The 23,842-nt window shown below is 41.0% G+C and overlaps 1 protein-coding gene across 4 annotated transcripts; it reads left to right on the plus strand.

Annotated features, from left to right (window-relative positions):
• The first annotated feature begins 3,683 nt into the window (after positions 1-3,683).
• dctn1a (dynactin 1a) lies at positions 3,684-23,821 on the plus strand. Of its 4 annotated transcripts, XM_027023628.3 has the most exons (28): positions 3,684-3,815; positions 6,309-6,560; positions 6,790-6,871; positions 7,140-7,174; positions 8,188-8,205; positions 9,054-9,077; positions 9,977-10,120; positions 11,971-12,373; positions 12,486-12,564; positions 13,115-13,274; positions 13,502-13,606; positions 14,147-14,338; positions 14,776-14,892; positions 15,671-15,823; positions 16,134-16,294; positions 17,364-17,532; positions 17,831-17,899; positions 18,288-18,500; positions 18,678-18,839; positions 19,863-19,994; positions 20,244-20,369; positions 20,718-20,860; positions 21,082-21,248; positions 21,383-21,513; positions 21,845-22,037; positions 22,134-22,207; positions 22,309-22,398; positions 22,621-23,821. In XM_027023628.3, the coding sequence occupies exons 2-28, from the start codon at positions 6,333-6,335 to the stop codon at positions 22,756-22,758; spliced, it is 3,708 nt and encodes a 1,235-aa protein (XP_026879429.2). In that variant the 5' UTR covers positions 3,684-3,815; positions 6,309-6,332; the 3' UTR covers positions 22,759-23,821. The 4 variants fall into 4 exon arrangements, with proteins under 4 accessions (XP_026879429.2, XP_026879431.2, XP_026879430.2 ...); XM_027023630.3 differs by lacking the exon at positions 9,054-9,077; XM_027023629.3 differs by lacking the exon at positions 8,188-8,205.
• Positions 23,822-23,842: the final 21 nt, after the last annotated feature.

A 23,842-nucleotide genomic window follows, 5' to 3' on the forward strand; every position in this document is an offset into this window, starting at 1 on the left:
AGTTGTTTATGGAACGAACGCGCTTTATCTTCCGATTTATATAGTTATGTTCCGTGTATTTTTAAAAAAAATAAAATGTTATGCACTGATAAATTTGCGGATATATTTTCTTTGAGGTTTAGCAACTAAGCAGTACATTTATAGCAATTGCTTGAATATGAAATGTTGACATTCTTATTTGGAAGTAAGGCATAAAAGAGAAAATAAAATACTATTAACAGGATTTTACGAGATAATAAGTAAGATGAAACAAAATAAGATGTAAAGTGTAGACACATCTAACAGTCATCGGGACCACGGAGGAGGTTGGAAAGGTTGAAAAATATGTTGATTCTGAGAGCATCTACAGCAGGACAATCAGAATCCATGTCACACTGAAGTCAATGAAAACTTATATCTGAATACATCAGCACAAATACCAGGTAAAGATGCTTTCTTCAAAAACATGGCTTAATGGTAAAAAAAAACCCACACAACACACTTTCATTAGTACTTCTTTTCATACGTGAAATGAAAGGGTAATGGAAAATGTATAGCTCACCAACTGGTTTAAAATGGCACAAGAATCTCTTTAAGAGTTATGACATTGATTGTACTTTCATAATTCCTTACTATGAACTAACTAATTCTTCTTTATGAACTTATCAGGGAAAAAAAAGTAAATGAGCTAGTATTGAGCTAGAATTGTACATTTATATATATGCACACTCCTGGGCAAAAATGTGCCAGTTATTTTTTCTGTTGAGACATTAAAGTTTAACATTATTCAATTTTGGATTTGGCTCATTTTATTTTGCCCAGGACCACACTTGAACCCCACTGACTTGATTGACAAAATCAATTAACATTGGACTCTACTAACCAGACTCCGATTAACAGGGATAGTGCCACTTGAAGGCTTAATTAAGAGACATCACTTTTACGTTCTTTGTAATAAATAATTTAATTATGCCAAAAAGCAAAGAAATGAGTCTGGTCCTCAAAAAGAAGGTAGTGGATGCTTATCTTAAACAGGGCTCTACTGCCATTTCCAAGTGGCAGAATGGCTGTACATTGCATCATTGCAATGTACAAGTAGGCACATTTTTTTTTAGAAACAAACCAGGGTATAGTCACAAGTGCAAAATATCAAAGCCTTTGATATGAAAATCTTCGGCTATGTCACCAAGAACCTCCAGGTCTCTGTGAAGATGATTTTTGCCACTTGTGGAGAGGTTATGAGGGCTCTTCATTATGGTGGGCTTTGAGGTCATCACCCAAAGAAAATTGCTCACATAACAGCACAACAAAACAAGACTAATATTTGCCCGTGACTATTTGAGCTGAGTGAACACATGAATATTGCTTTTGTTTGGAGAAGGAAGGACAAGGCCTCCAACACAGTCCCAACACAGTTAAACATTCCCACAGTTAAACATTGTGGTGGCAGCATAATGCTGTGGGGAGGTTTTGCTGCGTCAGGCACAGTGATTCTTGTTTGGGTGCATGGGGTCATGAAGAATGAAGATTATGTTGAGATTTTGAAGGATAATGTGGAGAAATGCTAGCAGTCTGATCTGAAGTCACCTGAAGCACACATCCATGTTGGTCTAAAACCTTTTGAAAGACACCAAAATAAAGGTCCTGTAGTGGCCCACTCAAAGTCTGGATATCAATCCTATTGAGAATTTATTGATGGAACTTGGGTTTAAGATCCATGCTTAAAAACTATGTAATTTGAATGATCTGGAACAATTTGCCATGAAGGAATGGGCTAAGATCCCTCAAAAACCATGTGCCTATCAAGTTTGGTCTTGTTATTATTGTTTTATTTATTTTTTGCTTCAACTCAATTCATCAGTAAGATATATTTTTGCTTTGTCATAGGTTCCCCCTCTGACATTGCGGTTCATTGCTGCCATGTGGTTTTTGTTTTGTGTTGATCCTTATCTCCACATTTTCCTGTTATGCTAAACCCTGCATTCTGTTGATTCACCTGTATCTCGTTTTGCCCCGATTGCCCAATGCATTTAATTTGCTTATCTTCTATTCCTGCTTGTTGGTTCATATCTTTGGTGTACTGGAAACAGTACGTGAGGCTGGGTGCGATGACGGAAAGGCACTTCTGATGTGGACATTCAGCACTGCCCAGGAATACGTTCTCTCCAACCTGCATGCATGAAGGTTAAGAGTTTTCTGTTACCCTGTCAACTAAAACCACATTCATGCATCAAGCACACAATCATTTATCATTAGATATGTAAGTGATGTTTCCTACAATGCTGGCAAGAGGTCTCAGAAAAGTATCACACACAAACTTGAGGACAAAGGTGATGGCCAGTATATGCATTATTCAGAAAAGCTGTAGCCCATAATACTGATATGTCTGATACGTTTTACTAAGTGCCTGACAAGCTGTTTTGTATGCATATTATGCAGGTATGAAAGCTGTATGTTGCTTACTTACATAAATGCCCTGTAACTGGTTAGATAACCACATTTCAGAAATTAAGTATATTATGTTGTAGCCCCCAGTGAACTACATCTACCATCTCACCCATGTTGATGTTTTTCACTTAAACATTATTGATATTAGAGTATTATTGAGAATGATAAACTCTTGTCAAATTCCAAAACCACTTTTATTCATTTTTAGGCATCAGTGTTAATTTTACTGATGTTTGCATTTGTCATTTTGCATAGTAAGATTTAAATAAGTAAGTAAATAAATAAATAGATAGATAAATATATATATATATATATATATATATATATATATATATATAATATAATATATATATATATATATATATATATATATATATATATATATATATATATATATATATATATATATATATATATATATATATATATATATATATATATATAATATAAATATAAATAAAATTTGTGGTCCTATGTGACAAATTACAAATTGTTTCTCATTCATTAAGAATGAATTTATACTTTTAGCTACATTTTAATAATTTAAAATCTCACTGAATAAAATTATTGTAGAAATGTAATGCTTTTTCAACACGGTAGATAAAAGTGCAACTGCAATTCTGAAATCTTCCACGAGGGGGTAGTCGTAAGGGCGCCGACACTGATACTGCTGGCTATACAGTATACAAATTAGGCACTTGCACAGCTCAACTTATGCTACAAGGGTAGTACTCCTGGTTATTAAATGTACTACTCGTTCTGTCAGGTGTATTATAGTCTTTTTGATTAATACAGTGACGGAAATACTGATTTGTGGCTGGATGATAAGTCACATATTAAATAAAACACGTTTTATTTGTTGATAGACGGGCTGGAATCGCAAATAAGATCGGTGCGTGTAATAAAATGCCCAGTAAGTGCACGTGGTTGTGAGCTCTAAAGGGGAAGGGAAGCACCGGTTCTGTAGGACACTGCTGCTAATCAAAGCCGGTTCCGATCAATGTTTTCTTCCTTAACGCTTGACCTTCCACGGACGCTGAAGTGTTATGTGAAACTTGTATTTAAATTGTAAATACTTTCAGATGCTAGCTACTATATATGACACGTACATTTTTTTCCTCAATAACCATTTTTCTGTCCTCTAACACCTTCACCCTATGAATATCTACTGTCTACAAACAAGGCGTGCCAATAACTTCTCCAATTTTGTTTCGCAGTGCACTGCGTAATTATGCGCAGTTTTGACCCACAGAATGGTAACGCCCGCTGTCACCGTCAGCGACTTCCAGCGTTGCAAGTTATTGTCCTTTACGAGCTCATTTTTCTCTTGTTTAACACCGTGAACGATATTTAACGAAGCAGTAGGTGTTACTCAAGATTGTTTTCTGGTAAGGACTGAAATGTTGTTTTTTTCTGCGAGGTGTAACGATATCATTTGAAGGACGTATAACAAAAATGATGCTATAACTGCTAACGTCAGCTGTTAGCTACAATTAGCTCGCGAGCTAACCGACGGACCCCGCGCGTGTCACAATAAGGGAGGTGGCTCGCGAGTTAGCTATGCTAGCCCGTCGGTTAATACGTTGTCCTTCAGTCACCTGCCACATAGTTGACGTTAGTTAACTAAAGTGTTTTTTTTCTCAAAATTTCAGAATTATTTCAACACGTCTAACTAGTTAGCCGTTTCATTGTAAGCAACGAAGATGATGCCGCATCTTTTATTAAGACTGCTGTGAAACTGGCAAGATAGGTTAGCTAAGAGGTTGTTAGGGAATAGAGGCTGGCTAACGCTAACATGGCTAAGTTTGTTGCAAGCTTGCTGCTTAGCTAGTAGGACGGGAGGGATAGCTAGATAAATATTAAAACCCTATGGTAGTGCACAATTCATACCCGTTTCAAAACCACATTTTAGCAAGCTACTTATTCTATTGTTATTTTGTTTGCCGAATGCCACTTATTAATACCTATCTTTCGTGTCCTAACGTACCAGTGTCATCGTACAGCAAAAAAGGACTAAAATCTATATCTATAACCTGCTTGTACTGTTACGGCTACTATATGTAGAAGTACTGTTACTTTGGGCAAGTGGTGTTCATTCCCAGTGGTGGAAGGTGACATAACAGTTTGGCGTTTCCTCTGTCAGCTAATTAGATATATCGGGTTTTTAATTTTTTTTAATGAGCAGTATAACCAAGCAGACCTGCTTAGGTGACTAACGACTAACTACAGTTAAATTTGTAATACACTTTTAGCACCACACTCCCATTCTGGATAAATTTTTTTTGTACCTACCCATTTTATGGCTGCAGTCCAGACCAGATGAGGGTAAATAGCACTGATGTCCAAGTTGAGGTTTGGGAACTATGGCTGAATTTTAGTTCATAGTGCTGGGCTGTCTACAGTACTTAACCTCCCTCTATGTCAAGCAGTTATTTAAGGGAATATTTAAGGGGTATTTTGGTTACTGAAGGTTATAAATCAGTTTCACACATTGTAACTCATGTCTGTGGCAAGGAGTTTAGGTACACAAGGGGTAAATGATTCACCCCCCCCCCCCCCCAATTCTTGTTTTTTTCAGTACAGTGAGTGAACGGTCTAATCTGTCAGACTGGCTTTCATTTTAGATGATCAGAGGCATATCCTCTATCATTAAATAGTAAAAAGGTCAATTATACCTAGTCAATGTTATCATTTCTGCCATTTGTCCTGCCTCGAAAGGTATGCTCTCTCCAGAAAAGTATGGCTAACTCACTGCAGCCGCATCACAAAGGCTTCGTTTGTGCTGCCCTCTGTACAACAAGCCAGATTTGCCTTTACGGAGGTCCATGTTCATTTGCTGCTTTTGCTGCAGCTGCCTGGAGAAAGCTGCCGTTGTGTTATCTGAAGGCAGCCAGGCTCCAGCGTTGCAGCAGTTAAAGGAGCCCTTCTCTAAAATTCAGTCTTATTCTTGTAGTCCCACCAGGCCCCTTACAACGAATGCTGCTGTGTATAAAGTTATGCCTCTGTGAGAGGTTTCAGTTGACATCACCCAGAAAGTCATCCTCTTTCTTTTCATGTTGTTGAAACTTTCAACAACTTTCAGTTTTCTTTCAGTGCTTGAAGGTGTGATGAGCAGGATTTGTTGATCTGGGCCTAGAGTTGTGTGTGTGTGTGTGTGTGTGTGTGTGTGTAATTAGACCCCATCCTGGTCATGCAGACAAAGCATGTGATGTGCTGCAAGCTGGTCTGTTCCTCAGGGTTGCAGCTTGTGTAGCTGTGATGACTGTAGTGGAGTGCCATTGGTGAAGGATAACTAGTTTGTTTTTGATCCTCGCACGCACAGACCTCTGCTCTTCCTATGTGCTTCAGATTTCATTCATATGTCTGAGAACCCTCCTTTTCCAAAGTTCTGTCAACAAATTAGTACTCAGTACTTAACCTTTAGGTGAGATGGGTAAGTTGGCATAACTTGCATAACTATTTATCCATTGACCCTGAGACCACAGAGTATTGTAACATGTTTAGTAGTCATCACGTTGTTCCTCTCTGACAATGAACTTTTCTCATCTTACAATGCCCTCATAGTCCTTTCTCTCTGGGCAGCATTAAAAAAATTTGTTTTAATATGTCTTTTCAGATGGTCAGAGTGTTGTCATTAAATCCATACTTGATCTGTGTCCGCTGTCTGGAAATCTGAGACAAGATGCGCAGAGATACTTTTACATTACCATTATCTCCTTGGAGCCTAATTGTGTTGCAGTAATTGGGTGTCACATTATCATTTTTTTACATGGTACTTTGTTTTGATTTCACTTTGGTTACTGGTTTTGGTCTGAGACTGTTGCTCTCATGCGCTCTCTCTCTCTCTCCCCCCCTTCCTTCTCTGTGTGTCTGTCTGTTAGTTGTCGAGTGGCGTGATTAGCAGGATGAGTTCTGAGGGGGGTGGTAAGCCGGTGCGAGTGGGCTCCCTGGTAGAGGTGATTGGTAAAGGACAATGCGGCACGGTAGCATACATTGGCGCAACACTCTTTGCCACGGGCAAGTGGGTTGGGGTCATCCTGGACGAGCCCAAGGGCAAGAATGACGGCACTGTCCAGGGCAAGTCCTACTTCACCTGCAAGGAGAATCATGGGATATTCGTCCGGCAGTCTCAGGTGAGGGGGAACATACAGGCACCCCCCCCTATACAAAAATAACTAATCCAGTAGTACAAAATAATACACATTATTCCTTCAACTTTATTTCCTACTTTCTCACAGCTAGTAGGGAATAATCAGTCTCAAACACTACACATTCTCATGCTTGCTGTCTCTCTCACGCGCACACACACACACACACACACACACACTGGTGTTGATCAGTTGAATATCTCTGCAATCTCAGATCCAGGTGATTGAAGACGGAGGAAGCTCTGCTACCTCTCCAGACACACCTGAGTCAGGTGCTTCCAGAGTGCCTCGCAAAGGTATGTGTCTTGCTTGTGACTTTGAAATGTGACTGAAGACTTAAGACTGCTCGGCCACCTCCCTCAGGCTGTCCTCAAAACCCATTAGCTATCAGTACAAAAAATCTAACATTTATGGAACTGAACAAAACCCCTTTAGTGTTTCCTTGAGCAACATGGAAAATATAATGTGTGTTGTATCATAAGCAGACCATTACATCTTGATTGGAGCTTTTAATTGATATCTGTACAAATTCTAAGTATTTTTTGTTGTTCTTTCTGATGTTAGAAATTGCAGAAAGCGCTGGGAAAGGAGTTAAGCAGGTACAATCATCTTTTTTCTGGTTGTGTTTTTTTTTCTTTGTTTTACCTATACTCTAAAGCTAGATTGATTACCTGTTTTTAAGTGATATATTGCAGCATAAAACCCTGTGATTTGTACCATTTCAAAGTGTAATAATTCAAATGGACGTCTTTTTAAAACTTCATTGTGGACATCAATAGCCTTCCTTGTAAACACTAATTGAAATTCTAAATCTAATTATTTGCCTTTGGATTCACTTTAATTATGAATCACGTTGGGTAACCCATTTGAAGGACGCGTGTTGCCATTTGCAGATTTCTACTGGGTGACGAGTCAGAATTCTTCCCATGCTTTAAACCCTGCAGTTCCTTTCTTTATTTACGCGTTATTCAGTGAGTGCAGTGTTACTTGCCTTCACTGTCCCTAAATGTTGCTTAGCATTTATAATCTCTTACTACCAGTGGTAGTACTGTTGATGATGGCATTTAATCAAGGCAAATTAACATCTTTTTTTTTTTTTTTTTTTTTTTACTATTAACATCACTATAAGCAGCTCAATATATAAACACCAGAGGTAGAATCTTTAGGTTAGAAATTTGTGAAAATCATGTTTGTGAAGTAATGTATAAAGTTGTGATCTGAGCAGGCAGTAATTGTTGGACTGTTTATATTTATTTAAACATTTTAACAAGTGGTTATTAATATATTACCTTTAGTGAAACAGTTTCAGTGAGTAGCATTTTCAGTATATTTTAACAGTAACATGACAATACCAAAAGCCGTTGTGTTAATGGATAACATGTTAGGTCATTCAGACTGAAGAGTTTAGTAAGGTACACTTTTTTTAAGATAGAGGCCGTATAGGTGTGGGTGGAGCTTGGAATAGTGAGAGTTTCAGTCTGTTTATGGGTTTTTGATAAGGCTGTTTTGTAGTTTCTTATTTGTACTGGCCTGTGTTGAGATTGAAGTGCTCAAGACTGACTTAGAATTTTTTTTCTGTGTGCCCCCCCTATGTGTTAACACAATATAAAAGACTCCAACTACGAAAAAGGTACAGCAGATACTCACTTATTTTGTGTCAGTGTATCACTTGGCCATCTTCATCTCACTTGGTTTGGTTGGGAAAGGCTCCACTATACATTCCTTTATTCATTTCAAAGTCTAGTACTTTTCTTCCATTTTCCATTTTTGGGTAAAACATTTGTGCTCCTTGACAAGCTACATGTCTGTCATGGTCATGTTTCACATTTTCTCTCATCTGTACTGTTAGATTCATGTTTCTATGACAACAACAAACTAAAGATAATATGCGTCAGTGAAATTTAGTCATTTTGTGATGACATAAGAAGACTATTGGGTGGTATTGATGTTAGCCAGTTCTTGTTTGTGTTTGTTTGTGGTGATGCTGAAAAAGGGATGATTCTGATATATGGTATATGCATGATACAGATGTTTAGTTGTATTTCTACCCCAAGAGTGTTATGCATCCACTGTTGGGCCCCTGAGCAAGTTGTACTCGGTCATAATTGTAAGTCGCTTTGTGTAAATGCATCAGCTAAATGCTGTAAAATGTAAATGGAACACACCTCTGTAGTCATGATGTCAAGTCACTAGTTTGCTGGTGCTACTAACCCATAATATTGTCTGTGTTTTTCTGCTTGTGAAATGCCTGTCTCTCTCTGTCTCTCTCTGTCTCTCTCTCTCTCTCTCTCTCTCTCTCTCTCTCTCTCTCTCTCTCGCGATCTTGCATTTAACTTTCTCTTGCTTTTGCCCTCTGTCTTTTACATGTTTTCCTCTTTCCTTTCTTCTTTCTTCCTTGCTCTTTCTCTCCGTGTCATGCCCCCTGACCCTGTGTTGTTCCTCTTGACTTCTCTCTGCAACCATCCCATCCTCCCTCAGTCTGCTGTGCGCCGTAGTACCAAGGTGAGCCTGAACGCAGCAGCCAAGGACAATGGGAAATGTAGTTCCAATCAAGAGCTGCAATATTTCTCTAATGCATGTCTTCCACTGCACTCTAGTCACTTTTAAAGCAGTTATACCGCCAGCCATTTCTGTGAATCATTCAGTACAGACTGCTGATTTCTTTAAAAGGTTCACTCCCACTTTTTAAGATTAGACTTAAAATACTTTTTAATTACTATACACCTTTAGGGCTTGCATGCTAAAACATCTCAGCACCTGAATATCAGCTCATAGGGTTATTATGAGGAGACATTTAGCCAGGCACTAGCCTCACCTAATGAAGAATCTGTTCATGTACAGTGGAACACTCCTGGTCGGCTCACCTATTCCAGCTCCTTCCCCTCCCTAGTCATGGTATGTCCCAGACAGAATCACCCCCTCCAGCACATTGGTGGTACAGCCCAGTCCTGGAGGTGCTGCAGAAAAAGACTTGAAGTTTCACAAAATACCAGCAGACTGTTACTGATTGAGTTACTCAGTACCAAAACATTAACTTGACTATTACAAGTGCTACAATACAACTGTTCCTAGATCAGTGCAGCTCAGTTCCTCCATCACTAAGATGGACGGGGTCAGCGTTGGTGACTACATACCTCTATGTGAGAGGCCACTGCCCACTGCACTGTGATAGACTTCCTGTGTTTTTGGCACTGGGGTTTTGGGCTACCACATGTATCTTAGAGGAATGATGGGAAGGTGAACACCATCACCATGTGTCTTCACTTATGAACTGGCAAAATTACTGAGTGACACTTTTTTTTTTCCTCTCACTTTATTTTTCTGTTTCCCTCTCATTTGCTTAATTTTTTGTTTGTTTGTCTCTCTCTCTCAATGTACTTTTCTCCATCTCTTTTCTATAGACTGGTCGTCCCTCTGCAACTGGTCCTGGTCTCTCAGCATCAGAGAGTGAGCCTGCTGTTCCTTCTCAGACCATCCTGGTAGCTCCCATGATGCCGCAGTCCAGCGCCACCCCTAGTAGCCCTGCCCAGTCCACCTCCAGTAAGGTGAGACAACACCGACTCTAAACGCAGGAAACTGTGCTGATGAGCATCTTTCTCCTGCCCTTTCACACTAATTCTCTTAATTCCTATAGCATGTGAATTTGCCTCCTTACCTACATTTACATATTTTTACTCAGTTTCATATATATAAGGTAGATAAGAATGTATGACTAAAGTACTGTTCAGACTAAGATTTTGCAGTAATTTTACTGCAAGACCTCTAATGTTTATAACCAATCGGCATTGAGAAATTTTGGTGTAAATTACAGAGAAGGGAGTGGCTACTCAATTTCCTATTGCCATTACACAAATAATTCATGAGTAATATGTAGTTTGCACAGGTCACATGTACACATTATTGTTGCATGAAATATTAATTAAACGTGATTTGTCCAGGGCTGTTATGAACCAGAAAGCTGGGATTTGCCCTAAATTCCTCACTCACTTGTCTGTAATTATTGCACATCATCTGTGCAAAATATTGTTGTTCAATTAATCTGCTTTTATTAACAATTAAATTGATTTAACATTTACCTAAAGCTTCCAGAAGTGTTGCTCCTCAGAGAAAGCCTAAGTACATTTTGTAAGTAAATACTTCTTTGAGTGCTTGCACATTTGAGAAAAAGTGCAAAGACTCCTTTTCAACTGATGTGACCATTCAGACATGATTAAAGTAACCAGGGGTTATTTCTACAAACCTCTTTATAGCAGGTAGAAGGCACCTGAATCTTTTCTGAACTGGTAATGCACAGTCGATTAAAAATGGCTGACATGATATATGTGGATATGGATGGGACTTTGTGATTTTACGCAGAGGAATGTAGGTAATAATGACGTTACCCCACTTCCCCATATAAAACGTGTCCCGCCTGCAGAGGGCTGTAATTGGTAATGTTGCTGGTTTCGAGACACATCTCCAAGCTTGGTCTTTTTTTTTTTCTCTTCTCCCCCCACTAACCTGCACAATCAACTCATGCGTTTATCTCTGTTCTTCAGAATGTGAAATAGACTACTGATGCATAACAGTGTTTTGGTACTGACCATAAAGATGACGACAGTTGCTGCCTTCATTCAGCGCCCTGTTCACTCACGTGGGCCTCATCCCTCTTTTCTCATGTGTGCTTTGTCCCTCTTTTCCGACTCTTCTGATCCATCGTTCCTTACCGGTCTCCTTTCTCTCTTCCACATCCTGTCCCACAGGCTGAGTCTAGCATCTCTAAAGAGGTGAATCAGTATGTAAGGAGGAAGCTCACTCTTGTCTGTCTTCTCTATTCAAAGATTGGATTGGAATGGCATTTAGTTGACTGAATCACACTTAATAACAGTTTACCAATTAAGGAGCATTGTGTATTTGTTTAGATTTGTTTTTCTTACGCCTGCATTAGTGACAGCAGCATGTGTGTACACCTGGTGACGTTCCGTTCTTCCAAATGTATGATTTCGTTCTTCTGCACACTAGTATACCTAATGCCTCTAGAAATCTTAATTTTTTCTTTAAAGGAGCAATGTAATTTTACCACCAAAAAGTAGCTAACAATATTTTAGGAAAGTGATTTTATTTATTTTTACATTTATTGATTTCTTAGTGATTATTTTTTGTATAAAGTGCAGCTCTCAAGATGAAGAAAAATCAAATTGCTTTGTGGTCCTCCAATAAACCAATTTATGCTCCATAGTGGTGAGTCTCTTACAGGTGGCCAAAGATTTAGTACAGTCTCAAACATCCAGGCTGCTAGGTGGGAGTATGTAATTGTCAGATCATAAGATGAAGAAGAATAGTTGGAAAAGTGACTTATGGCTCCTTTAATTCTCTTTGTTGAAGTGATATTTTTTTCTTTCTGTCTCTCTTTCAGGAGGAGGAGGCGTTGCGTGCACAAGTTAAAGACCTGGAGGAGAAGTTGGAGACTCTGCGGATGAAACGAACAGAGGACAAGGCCAAGCTGAAGGAACTGGAGAAGCACAAGATACAGCTGGAGCAGCTGCAGGAGTGGAAGAGCAAGATGCAGGAACAGCAGAACGAGCTCCAGAAACAGCTCAAAGAAGCCAAGAAGGAAGCGCGTGAAGCGCAGGAGGCTAAAGACCGCTACATGGAGGAGATGGCGGACACTGCGGATGCTATTGAGATGGCCACGCTGGACAAGGAGATGGCCGAGGAGAGAGCAGAATCCCTGCAACAGGAGGTGGACAGTCTGAAGGAGAAAGTGGAAGAGTTGACCATGGACCTGGAGATCCTCAAACATGAGATAGAGGAGAAAGGTGGGACAGGGACACACACACAGAGTCTGGTCTGTGTGGATTTAGCTTGTGAAATGTGCCTTAGCTCCTCTAAATTCTATGCCTTGCTTTTTCTTTCTCTCTCTCTTTGCAGGCTCAGATGGTGCTGCCTCCAGTTATCATGTGAAGCAGCTCGAGGAACAGAATGGTCGGCTGAAAGAGGCGCTGGTCAGGTGGGATGTTTTTCTGCCCTCCTGTGCTGTACCAAAAGCCCCCAGAACAGCTCAGATAATCCAGACCTCAGAACAGCTCAGATGAGCTATACCCCCTCTCTGACTTGCTTAGACTCACTGAGAATACTGATTTAGTTACTAAACTAACCTTACATGTTTGCTGATCATATGATCTAAGGGCAGAGTTTTCTATTTGCGACAGAAAATCCCTAGCGTAGAATGTAAAAGCAAATATTTTAAACTACAGTTTACCATTTGTCATTTTGTTTATTTATTAATGTTTCCTCATTTTTACTGGAGGAGTGTGCATCATGCAGGCTAGATATATGGTTAGCCTGTCTGGTTAGCATTGCCTCTAGCATGAGGCTGAGACATTTGAGCTTCTATGAGGCTCAGGATGCTTGTGTTTCAGTTGCCACCACTCAGCCATGTCTGCGTGTGTTCACTGTGCTGTTGCCTTTACCAGGTGTGTTAGTATCACGACGGCTTTACCCTGTTTTGGGTGTGTTGGTATCGTGATGGCTTTATTCCGTTGTCTGCGTGTGTTCAGGATGCGGGACTTGTCATCGTCGGAGAAGCAGGAACACGTGAAGCTGCAGAAGCAGATGGAGAAGAAGAACTCGGAGCTGGAGAGTCTGAGGGCGCAGAAGGAGAAACTGCAGCAGGAGATGAAGGAAGCTGAGGCCACCATAGGCGAACTAAAAGATCAGGTCAGTCACACACATTCTGATCCAGTATCGTGCAAGACATGCGCACATTCTCTTGAGAAAGGCACAACATCTGTCCAGTTTCCATGCAAGTGGAGGATAATACTGTTCACGCACAAACGCCTTTTACTTAAGCCTACCTTAAATTCTGACCTCACTTGCTCCCTTAGCCATATTGATTAGGTCCACATCACACCGCTCGTCTTGGTAACGGGTCCCATGTGCTCCAGGTGGATGCAGCTCTGGGTGCAGAGGAGATGGTGGAAACTCTTACTGAGAGAAATTTGGATCTGGAAGAGAAAGTGAGGGAACTGAAGGAGACCGTCAGTGACTTGGTAAGAGAGACACTTGTGCAGAAAACATTTAATTAAAAAATAACAAAGTTTAGTACATTTTACATTTTAGCAGAGGTGGGTAGAGTAGCAAAAAAAGTACTGTTACTTTAAAATAATTGGTCAAGTAGAAGTAAAAGTGATTTAAATTAATACTTGAGTAACGTTTTGTCTCTGCAAACTGTACTACAGTATCTCTTTGAATATCTCTTGCACTGTCTTTTTATTTAGTTTTATATATATATATATATATATATAAACCTTAACCTTTTTATAATCTTGAAAATATGCCTCAAAACATGCATGCCATGAGTTCAGCTTTTTCTGATGACTGTAATTTACAGCTATGAAGGTAGCTAGCCATTTTTTTCTCAGAATATCATTGATATTGACATTTTCTGTTTTGTTCTGTTTACCTCATGCACTTGCCTAGGTAAGCCTATTCATGAGTATAGCAGTATATTACGACTTTATAACAGCAGCTTCACAAAACCCACACAATTTTTGCCTTCCCATTTATATGCTGACCTTTTGACCCTGTAGGAAGCGATCAACGACATGAACGACGAGCTGCAGGAGAACGCGCGCGAGACGGAGCTGGAGCTGCGCGAGCAGCTGGACTTGGCCGGAGCACGCGTGCGGGAGGCCAACAAGCGTGCTGAGGGAGCCCAGGAGACCGTAGCCGACTACCAGCAGACCATCAACAAGTACAGGGAGCTCACCAGCCACCTACAGGTCAGTAATGGAACTGCAGGGCAGGGCTGGTGGAGACACAGGGACAGAGAGGGAGAGCTTGCCATTAGTGGACTAATCTCGGCAAGTGATTTACAAATCAGTAGACAGATGGACAGTAGTGGGTAGATGAGAGGTAAATAAACCTACTGTGGATGGGTGTATTGGATGGATTATTTTTAGTTTAGCTACTCAGGAAAACGTATTCTCTGAACATCTACATGGAGTAAGAGGATCAATACTATACTAAAACATGTGTCTCTATATCAGGATTGTCCTAAATCTCATCAATTACTAGAGTATTTTAGCATGTGGTCCAAAGACCGGGATTAATATGTGCATTAATAGACCCTCAGACGGGACAGAATGTGGCCTGTACCCAGAGCTGAAAGACTGATGACATAGAGAAGGTGACATATTTTTTCCTGGCCAAACAACAGGATGTTAATCGAGAACTGACCAGTCAGCAGAGTGCTACAGCTGAGCAGCTACAGCAGCCACCTGCCGACCTCTTCGACTTCAAGATCAAATTTGCTGAGACCAAAGCTTATGCCAAGGTACTGCTGTTGCTCTCCCAATCATCACCCTACTGATCTACTGCAGTCTTGATTGTAACCCTAGTCCTGGAGATCTACTGCAATCTTGATTGTAACCCTGGTCCTGGAGATCTACTGCCCTACAGAGCTAAGTCCTAACTGCTTTTGGATGTCTGCCACCCTGCAGAGTTTAGCTCTGTCGCTGCTCTAGAGATCCGACACACTGCAGAGCTCGGTTGAAAGTTTAGATTTAACCCTGACCCTCAAAATCTAGCACCCTGCACAATTTGCACAATTCCTGGAGATCAATCACCCTAAAGGTGTCTTTCCCCAGCTTGGGTACAAACCAAATCCAACACACCTGGTTAAAATATTGAAGAACTCCTAAAAATCTGGATTATCTGTGTTAACACAGCAAGAACACACATGGCTCATAGGCACACATTAAGTTAGAGCAGTCTCTCTTGAGCCTTTACTGAAATTAAATCGTGGCTTGATCAGATTATACTAGATGTATTATGCCTGATAGCCACCCTTGGACTGTCAGAATGTGGCATCAATAAAGACAGAGCATACTAAGAGATTACAATTTAAGGCCTCCATTTAGTTTTCATTTTGCAAAAACTAAACATTCTCTCAACTCTAGGTTTTATTTTCATATATTTTTATACATAAACCAACTTGTAACGTTAGCCAATACACAATTTATCAGGCAAGTGCCACAGATAACAGTAGCTTCACCTTTTTTTTTTTTCCCAGGAACTTGCACAAGTGTTCATATTTGTGTGCGTGCGTTTAGGCCATCGAGATGGAGCTCCGTAAGATGGAGGTGGCCCAGGTGAACAGGCACGTGTCTCTGCTCACCTCCTTCATGCCCGACTCCTTCCTGCGGCACGGCGGAGATCACGACTGCATCCTGGTGCTGCTGCTCATCCCAAGACTCATCTGCAAGGTGCAAGGGTGGGGCTTCAGGATGTTTGTGGGTGTGGGTTTATCCTGGATGGTTTTAGAATGCTCTTGGATGGTCTTAGAAGTGATTTGTAATCTGCATGTGTGATCTAACCAGTCAGCAGACATTACTAAGGTGTGGTTGACGGAGTGAGGTTTGTTAACAGTGGTGTCTCTCGACACTAGTCTTATCTAACCCTAAATCTTGGACTGACCTTATGTTGGTCAGAGAAACCAGTTTGAATCGACATATGTCGAACTGAAACGGATGCTGACTGAGGTGTGTTAATAAGAGTGTGTCTCTCTGCCCACAGGCCGAGCTGATAAGTAAGCAAGCCCAGGAGAAGTTCGATCTGAACGGCAACGTGGTGGAGCGCAGTGACCTGCGTGGACCAGTTGGGGAGCAGCTGAGCTTTGCCTCAGGCCTGGTTTACTCCCTCACCCTGCTGCAGGCTATTCTTCACAAATACGAGCAGTATGTAACACACACACATACACACGGTTAGCATGTTAGCTTTTGGATAAACAGCATTCCTGCTGTTAAATCTGATGATGCAGCACAAATTCAGTGAGCTCTTGGTAAAATGGCACTGTGTAGAGCCTGCATGCGTGCAGCCGCCTGGTTGCCATATTCTGGGGGGACTTTTACAATCCCCCAGTCCTCTTTGTGGACTGGGGAAGGGTCACCAGCCTGCTACAAGCCAGGAAGAAGTGGCTTGGTTGGGACAAACCATTTCCCCTTCCCTTGATTTTGTGTATGCGCGCGTGCGCAGTGGTATGGTCCTTGACTTGTAATCAGAAGGTTGCTGGTTCAAGCCCCACCACTGCCAAGTTGCCATTGTTGGGCCCATGAGCAAGGCCATTAACCCTCAATTGCTCAAGTTGTACTCAGTCAAAATTGTAAGTTGCTTTGGATAAAAGTGTCAGCTAAAATGCTGTGAATATATATGCACATATGTTTGTGTGCATGGGTTTTTGCAAAAGATGAGTTAGTGATGCTAATTATGGTTTTAGGCCCGTCTGTGTCTAAAGGTGAAATAATTATAAATGTTGTCTAGAGAGCTGTCATTGTATTAAAGAGCAGAACTGCTTAAATTACTCCAGTGTTTAGGACTGATCATGATAGAAAAAAGAGACATGTGAATACAGGTTAATAAAGCATTAGAATAGATGTGGTGTCATGCCTATCATCACCTTTTCCTGTCTTCATTTCTGTCTCTCATAGCATGTTGAGGTGCTCCATGTTTCTGTAGGTTTGGCTTTGTTCCGGGCTGAGGTATAATCTGTATAAAGCATATCGAATATTTCCATGACATCTATTTAAAAAAAAACAAACAAACCTTTTTTTCTTTTCTTTTCTTTTTTTTATTGTGTACAAAAATGTTTGTTTATTTTATATCCTGCTTCTGCTTTGAAAGTGTGTGTTTGTCGGGTACTGTTTCGACAGGGATGGTTTCATCAACCTTTTTTTTTGTACTTGACTAGACGCACTGATCTTTACTGACGCTGTTGTCTCTTTCCCTCTCTCTCTCTCTCTCTCTCAGGGCACTGAATCAGTGCAGTGTGGAGGTCTTTAAGCGGATGGGAACCCTGTATTCAGAGATGAGTGTGCATGAACGTTCTCTGGATTTCCTCATTGACCTCCTGCACAAAGACCAGCTGGATGAGACCGTTCAAGTGGAGCCCCTCACCAAGGCCATCAAGTATTACCAGGTACACATGTCAACATCCTGCTAAAGTTCTTTCATACACCACCATTTACAACACACACACAAACAAAGCATCACATACTTCATTTCCAGTGAATATTTCCTACTACAGCCAACACAAGTTCAGGGGCAACATCTCCCGGACATTCACACAGTATCTCATATTCATAAACACACATACACTTGACATTCAGACACACTACCCAGATAAATTCAGTGTGTATCAGTGCACACAGATTAATTTCTGGTACAGATATGAGGTGTCTAAGTGTCTCTGTGTGTGTGTGTGTGTGTGTGTGTAGCAACTGTACAGCATCCACCTGGCTGAGGGGGCGGAGGATTGCACCGTGCAGCTGGCCGATCACATTAAGGTGCCTTGCTCCCCATCACACACCTACACCCAGCCTTCCTTAAAAAAATAAGATTCAGTTCTCTCTGTGTGTCAGTCCATCTATGTTTTCATTCCTCCCCATCATGATAGATTTAACTTATATACTTTGTATGAACTGTTCCATGTGATAATTTAAGGGTGTTTAAGCCCCTCCCCCACTTTTGTTGTTTTTTGTGTGGGAGGGCATACAGTGTGTTTTGGATGTGTTTGGAGCAGGAGCAATCTTATATGGACTGGATATCCATGCACATGTTTGCACACTGTGTGTGTTTGTGCTTTTCTGTGTGTTCTATGCCTCATGAGAGGCAATGCATAGGTTGGATGACCTTGTCATGTTTAAGTGTGTGCCTGTCCACGTGTGTCTGCAGTTTACCCAGAGTGCCCTGGACTGCATGGGGGCAGAGGTGGGGCGTCTGCGTGCCTTCCTGCAGGCGGGACAGGAAGGGGCAGAGCTTACACTGCTGCTCAAAGACCTGGACACTTCCTGTGGTGACATAAGGCAGTTCTGTAAGAAGATCCGGAGGAGGATGCCTGGCACTGATGCCCCTGGCATACCCCCAGCTCTCTCCTTCCCTCCACAGGTGTGTGTGTGTGTGTGTGTGCGCACTCACGTGCACATGTGGATCTGTGTGTGTCTGTATTTGTGTATGTATATAAAGTTCTGTTTCTGTGTGCTTTACCACAATTTTGAATAACTTTACATTTCTTACTACATGTATGTATGTGACTGTGTGTTTTTTGACTGTGTGTATGTGTAGGTGAGCGAGGCTCTGGCTGAGAGCCGTAAGCAGCTGGGTCGCGTGGTGGCTGTGTTACAGGAGGTGGCAGCAGCAGGAGCTCAGAGCATCGCTCCTGTCGCTGAGCAAGAGGGACTCTCTGCCCTCAAACTGGAGGACATTGCCTTCAAGGTCCTGGAACAGGTAACACACACAGTGCAATCAGATTAGTGGTGTTAAACAGCTTTGCTTGTGCCATGAGTCACGTTAAGTTTTAGAAACTTAGTAAGTAAAACCAACCATCAGGCTCATGGCGTTTCCTTTAAGAGTACCTGGTGAAATGGAGTGTATATATCTATATCCATCTATATCCATCTATATCCATCTATATCCATCTATATCCATCTATATCCATCTATATCCATCTATATCCATCTATATCCATCTATGGATGGATGGATGGATGGATGGATGGATGGATGGATGGATGGATGGATGGATGGATGGATGGATGGATGGATGGATGGATGGATGGATGGATGGATGGATGGATGGATGGATGGATGGATGGATGGATGGATGGATGGATGGATGGATGGATGGATGGATGGATGGATGGATGGATGGATGGAATCTATCTCTATCCATCTATATATATATTAATTAGATGGATAGATGTATATCTATAGATATAAGATTTCTATATATAGATATAAGATTTCTATATCTATGATATCTATATATATGATATCTATATATATCTATATATATGATATCTATATATATCTATATATATGATATCTATATATATCTATATATATGATATCTATATATATCTATATATATGATATCTCTATCTCTATAGCTATATAGAGATATCTATATAGAGATAGAGATATCTATATAGATATATATATATAGAGATATAGATATCATTATCATATATATAGATATATATCATATAGATATAGAAATTTTTATAGATAGATGGATAGATACCTGTATAGATATCTATATAGGTATATATATATATAGATATATATTATCTAGATGGATGGATATAGATAGATATATAGATATATCGATATATAGATATATTTATTTATATATATAGATAGATATATTTGTTTATATATATAGACATTATATCTATATAGATATTATATTTAGATAGATGGATATTATATAGTGACGGCTAAAAGCATGATTTTATCGTGTGTGTGTTAGGTTTATGGTTCTCATGGTCTGAACCCTCATGATTCTCTGCGTGAGTCATGCAACACTGTCATAGCAACTATGAACAAAATGGCCACAGCCATGCAGGAGGGAGAGTATGATTCAGAGAAGCCTCAGCGCATGGTGAGACACGCACACACGTTCACATTAAACAGATCCTTGGCATGCAGGAGCATGCGTGACTGCACACATGCATACACTTGCTCGTTCATAAACAAATACTTTGTATTATTTCATTATTTATATGTTATGACCCATTATAAATGATATGAGAGATAAATCTCTAATTCCAACCCTAAGCTGATCTTAACCCAGTGTATGCACGTGAATGTGCCCCTACATGTGGGTGTGTGTGGTGTCACCCCTCTCCAGCCACCTCCAGTGGAGGCTCGTGCCGCTGCTCTAAGAGCTGAGATCACTGATGCTGAGGGTCTCGGTCTCAAACTAGAAGACAGAGAGACCGTTATCAAAGAGCTCAAGAAGTCCCTCAAAATTAAGGTCAGACACACAACACTCCAATACGGACTTTGGCTTTGTTATATTTACAGTTAAAGATTTAATAAGGACATTGATGCGAAGCACCAGTGTGCTATATTCCCCTATTGTATTTTTGTCCAGTATCACCAGCTTGTGGACAATTTACCGCTTGCTATCTATGTGAGTGTGTGCGCGTGTGTTTGTATGTGTGAGTGAGAGCATGTGTGTCCTGTTTCATGAGGTGCTTCACATCTAAAAACTGCTGTTTCTACTGGAATTGATTTTGTTAAGAAGTCTTTCTGACTCCCTTATCTTCTCATCGCTCCTGTGGCGTTCCCTCTCTCCTTCCCTCCCCCTTTCCTGGCTCAGGGAGAGGAGTTGAGCGAGGCCAGTGTGCGTCTGAGCTTGCTGGAGAAGAAACTGGACACATCTACAAAAGATGCAGATGAGCGTGTGGAGAAGATCCAGACCAAGCTGGACGAAACCCTCACCCTACTGAAGAAGAAGGAGAAGTGAGTAGTGTGTGTGTGTGTGTGTGTGTGTGGAGGGCAGGTAGACAAAATGTGAATCAAAAGATAGGTGTGTGTGAGCCTCGAACAGGTGTATTTGTGAGCCTTGTGCAGGCTGTAACCTACATAATTATTTAATATTTGGATATTTGGTCACCTCCTAAGCATTTAGATGTACCAGAAAATGTCCAGCTTTCTATATGATCGCGTGTGTATGTGTGTAGGGAGTTTGAGGAGACTATGGATGCTCTGCAGGCTGATATTGATCAGTTGGAGGCAGAAAAGGCAGAGCTGAAGCAGAGACTGACCAACCAATCACGTATGACCATTGAGGGTCTGCGTGGACCACCGGCGTCTGGCATCGCCTCTATCGTCACAGGAGTTGCTACAGGTAACGCACACATGCATGTACGCTCACAAGCAATCAGTGTCTTTATAACAGTAGTTTGTAGTACTGTATACATTTGTTTTATTACAGTACTAAAAAAAAGTTTTACTTGATATAAATGTGGTGTGGGTGTGTAGGAGCCATGGTCTCTGGCATGGGCGGTGTATCAGGTGCAGTGCAGGTGGTGGACTCTCCTCTACTCAGGCAGCAGATTGATGTGCAGAGACTCGCCATCAGACACCTGAAAAATGAAAACTACAGACTCAAGGTGAGCAACACCAACATGTGTAATGATATCCCTCCGTATTGGCCTTGGCTAACTCTGGAACCAAGCAGTCATGACAGTAGATGAGTCAGGTCCACTGTGTCTGATGGGTTTTTGTATTTTACGTGGTTTAAAAATAAAGCCTGAACATGGGATTAATGCGCATTATATCTGTGTGGTATTTTCTTACGTTTGAGCCACAGAGATGTCATGTAGCTCAGATTTATTGATCATCACACCATGCCATTTTAAAGAAGCCCATGGATAATGTGTAGCTCTTGGGAATCCTCTCACTGGTGTCATTGAACTTTAGACCCTTGCCCTTTGCCCCCAGGCTGAGAAGATGCGGGCTCAGCTGGCGTCCCTGCCCCCTCTGAGTGTGCCCAACATGGGTGGCACGATGAAGGAGGGCTCGCTGGCTGACGGACCTTCTGGAGCACTCTACCGCAAGACGGACCTGCTGCTGAGCAACCTCCTCAAGATGAGCGCCGGTGTCAGAGTGGTGGACATCACAGGCAAAACACCTGGTGTGTGCATGAGACGGAGGGGGGAGAGTGTACTGATATCACAGCTGTGTGTTACACACCTCTCACTGTGTTTGGGTTTTTTGGTTTTCACTGCAGTATGTGCGAGTGCTCAGCTGCTAGAACAGACTGCTAGGCTGCAGTCTCTCAGTGATGCCCTGGACAAACTGAAGGTGAGGGAGAGACATGCTCGCTAAACGCATGCCAAATTTAAGACTCAAACACTACACCAAACTATTGTCATCATCTTGCCATTTTCTGTCTCTCTCTCTAGAGTGAGGTTTCGGAGCAAGTGGTAAACAAACAGTCAGGTGCTCCAGTTCGCTCTGATTTTGCCACGTTCCCCTCATCAGCCTTTGTGAAGGTATACACACACCCGCACAATTCTTTGAATACCAATACATACATACACACACACTCATCTGAAGACACATACATACGCTCATTCATGCTTTTTACTTTACACACATGTATGTATGTGTATATATTTCACACTCACACACACTTGCACTTCTGCATATCCAGACTCCATATCAACCCCTTCTCTCCCTTGCGCTCGCTCTCTCTCTCTCTCTCCCCCTCCCAGGCAAAGGAGGAAGAGAGGCAGGGCACTGTTCTCGTGGGTAAGGTGATGATCCCATGTGTTCGTGGTAAAGAGCAAGCCCACTCCCTCGTTTTATCTCAGCAACAGCTTCAGCATGTGCACCGCCTCCTCATGACCTAAGCGTCTACCTGTTGGTCAGCCTTAACAAGGAACAGGCTTGCTAAGAATCAGATATGCCCTTACACTGTACTTCCTATTCTTTCTTTCTCACAGTCTCACTCAGGAACTGTATTATGACAGAAACTGGCAAAAAAAATTATTCCAAGCCAAAGAGTCACTTCTGTTTAATAGCTGGTTGTGTCTGTACAATCCTGCTTAATGATCAGCGTTTCGGGCATCAAACATTCTGAATACAAGAATCTCAGAAGCAAAAATTCAATTCCAGAACATACCTCAAAATGAAATTCTTTTTGTGGAAAACCTGGCAAAAAAAGGAAACAAAACGCCAATATTTGTACTTGTTTCATACCTGTGATCTCCTTCACATCAGTTTCATTGATGACTGGTGTTCAGAATTAGTTTCTTATGCAGTTTTTTAAAAAATGTTTTTTTTTGCTATATTGGAAGAGGCTGTTCTGGATTATATGCCTTGACCTATTGAAGCTTGAGTTTAGAACTGGTAGCAATACTTACACATACTAATGTGTGCAGAGGGAGGAAGAGGAACACTAAATGCCTTGTTAAGGTTAATGATGGTGAAGTACGAAAAAGCCTGAAGAAGGAAGTCACCATACTGGAGATTTGCACTAAACATCCACTTCTGTTTCCCTTTTAACCCAGCTAGTAGACACGGGAAGGACCAAACGCACCAACATGAAATATTCCCTATAAACCATGTCAATTTCAGTACATTTTTGTCTGTTTAATTAGATACAAAAAACCTCCCCCAAATTCTGACTGACTCCATTCTCCTACAGTGTTGTTTCTACCACTATATGTGCTATAATATTATAGATGTATAGTTTTCTCACACCTCTAAAGTTTAAACTTCCTTTTTTCACAGTTTTATGTGCATATTTTTCCCCTTTTTCAATACGATGCATTTGGAGCCCTCATATCAAATTTGCCATATTGAACTATTTCTCCATGTTAAATAAATGACATGGGAATAAGCAGTCTTGGTTCATGTAGTAATATATTTAATGGCGTTTGCAACTAGATTTTAATAAAGGTGGAGAATTTGTGTTTGTGGATTATGTAAATC

Source organism: Electrophorus electricus, chromosome 5 (genome assembly GCF_041902795.1).
Source record: "Electrophorus electricus isolate QZ-2024a chromosome 5, ASM4190279v1, whole genome shotgun sequence".
NCBI lineage: Eukaryota > Metazoa > Chordata > Actinopteri > Gymnotiformes > Gymnotidae > Electrophorus > Electrophorus electricus.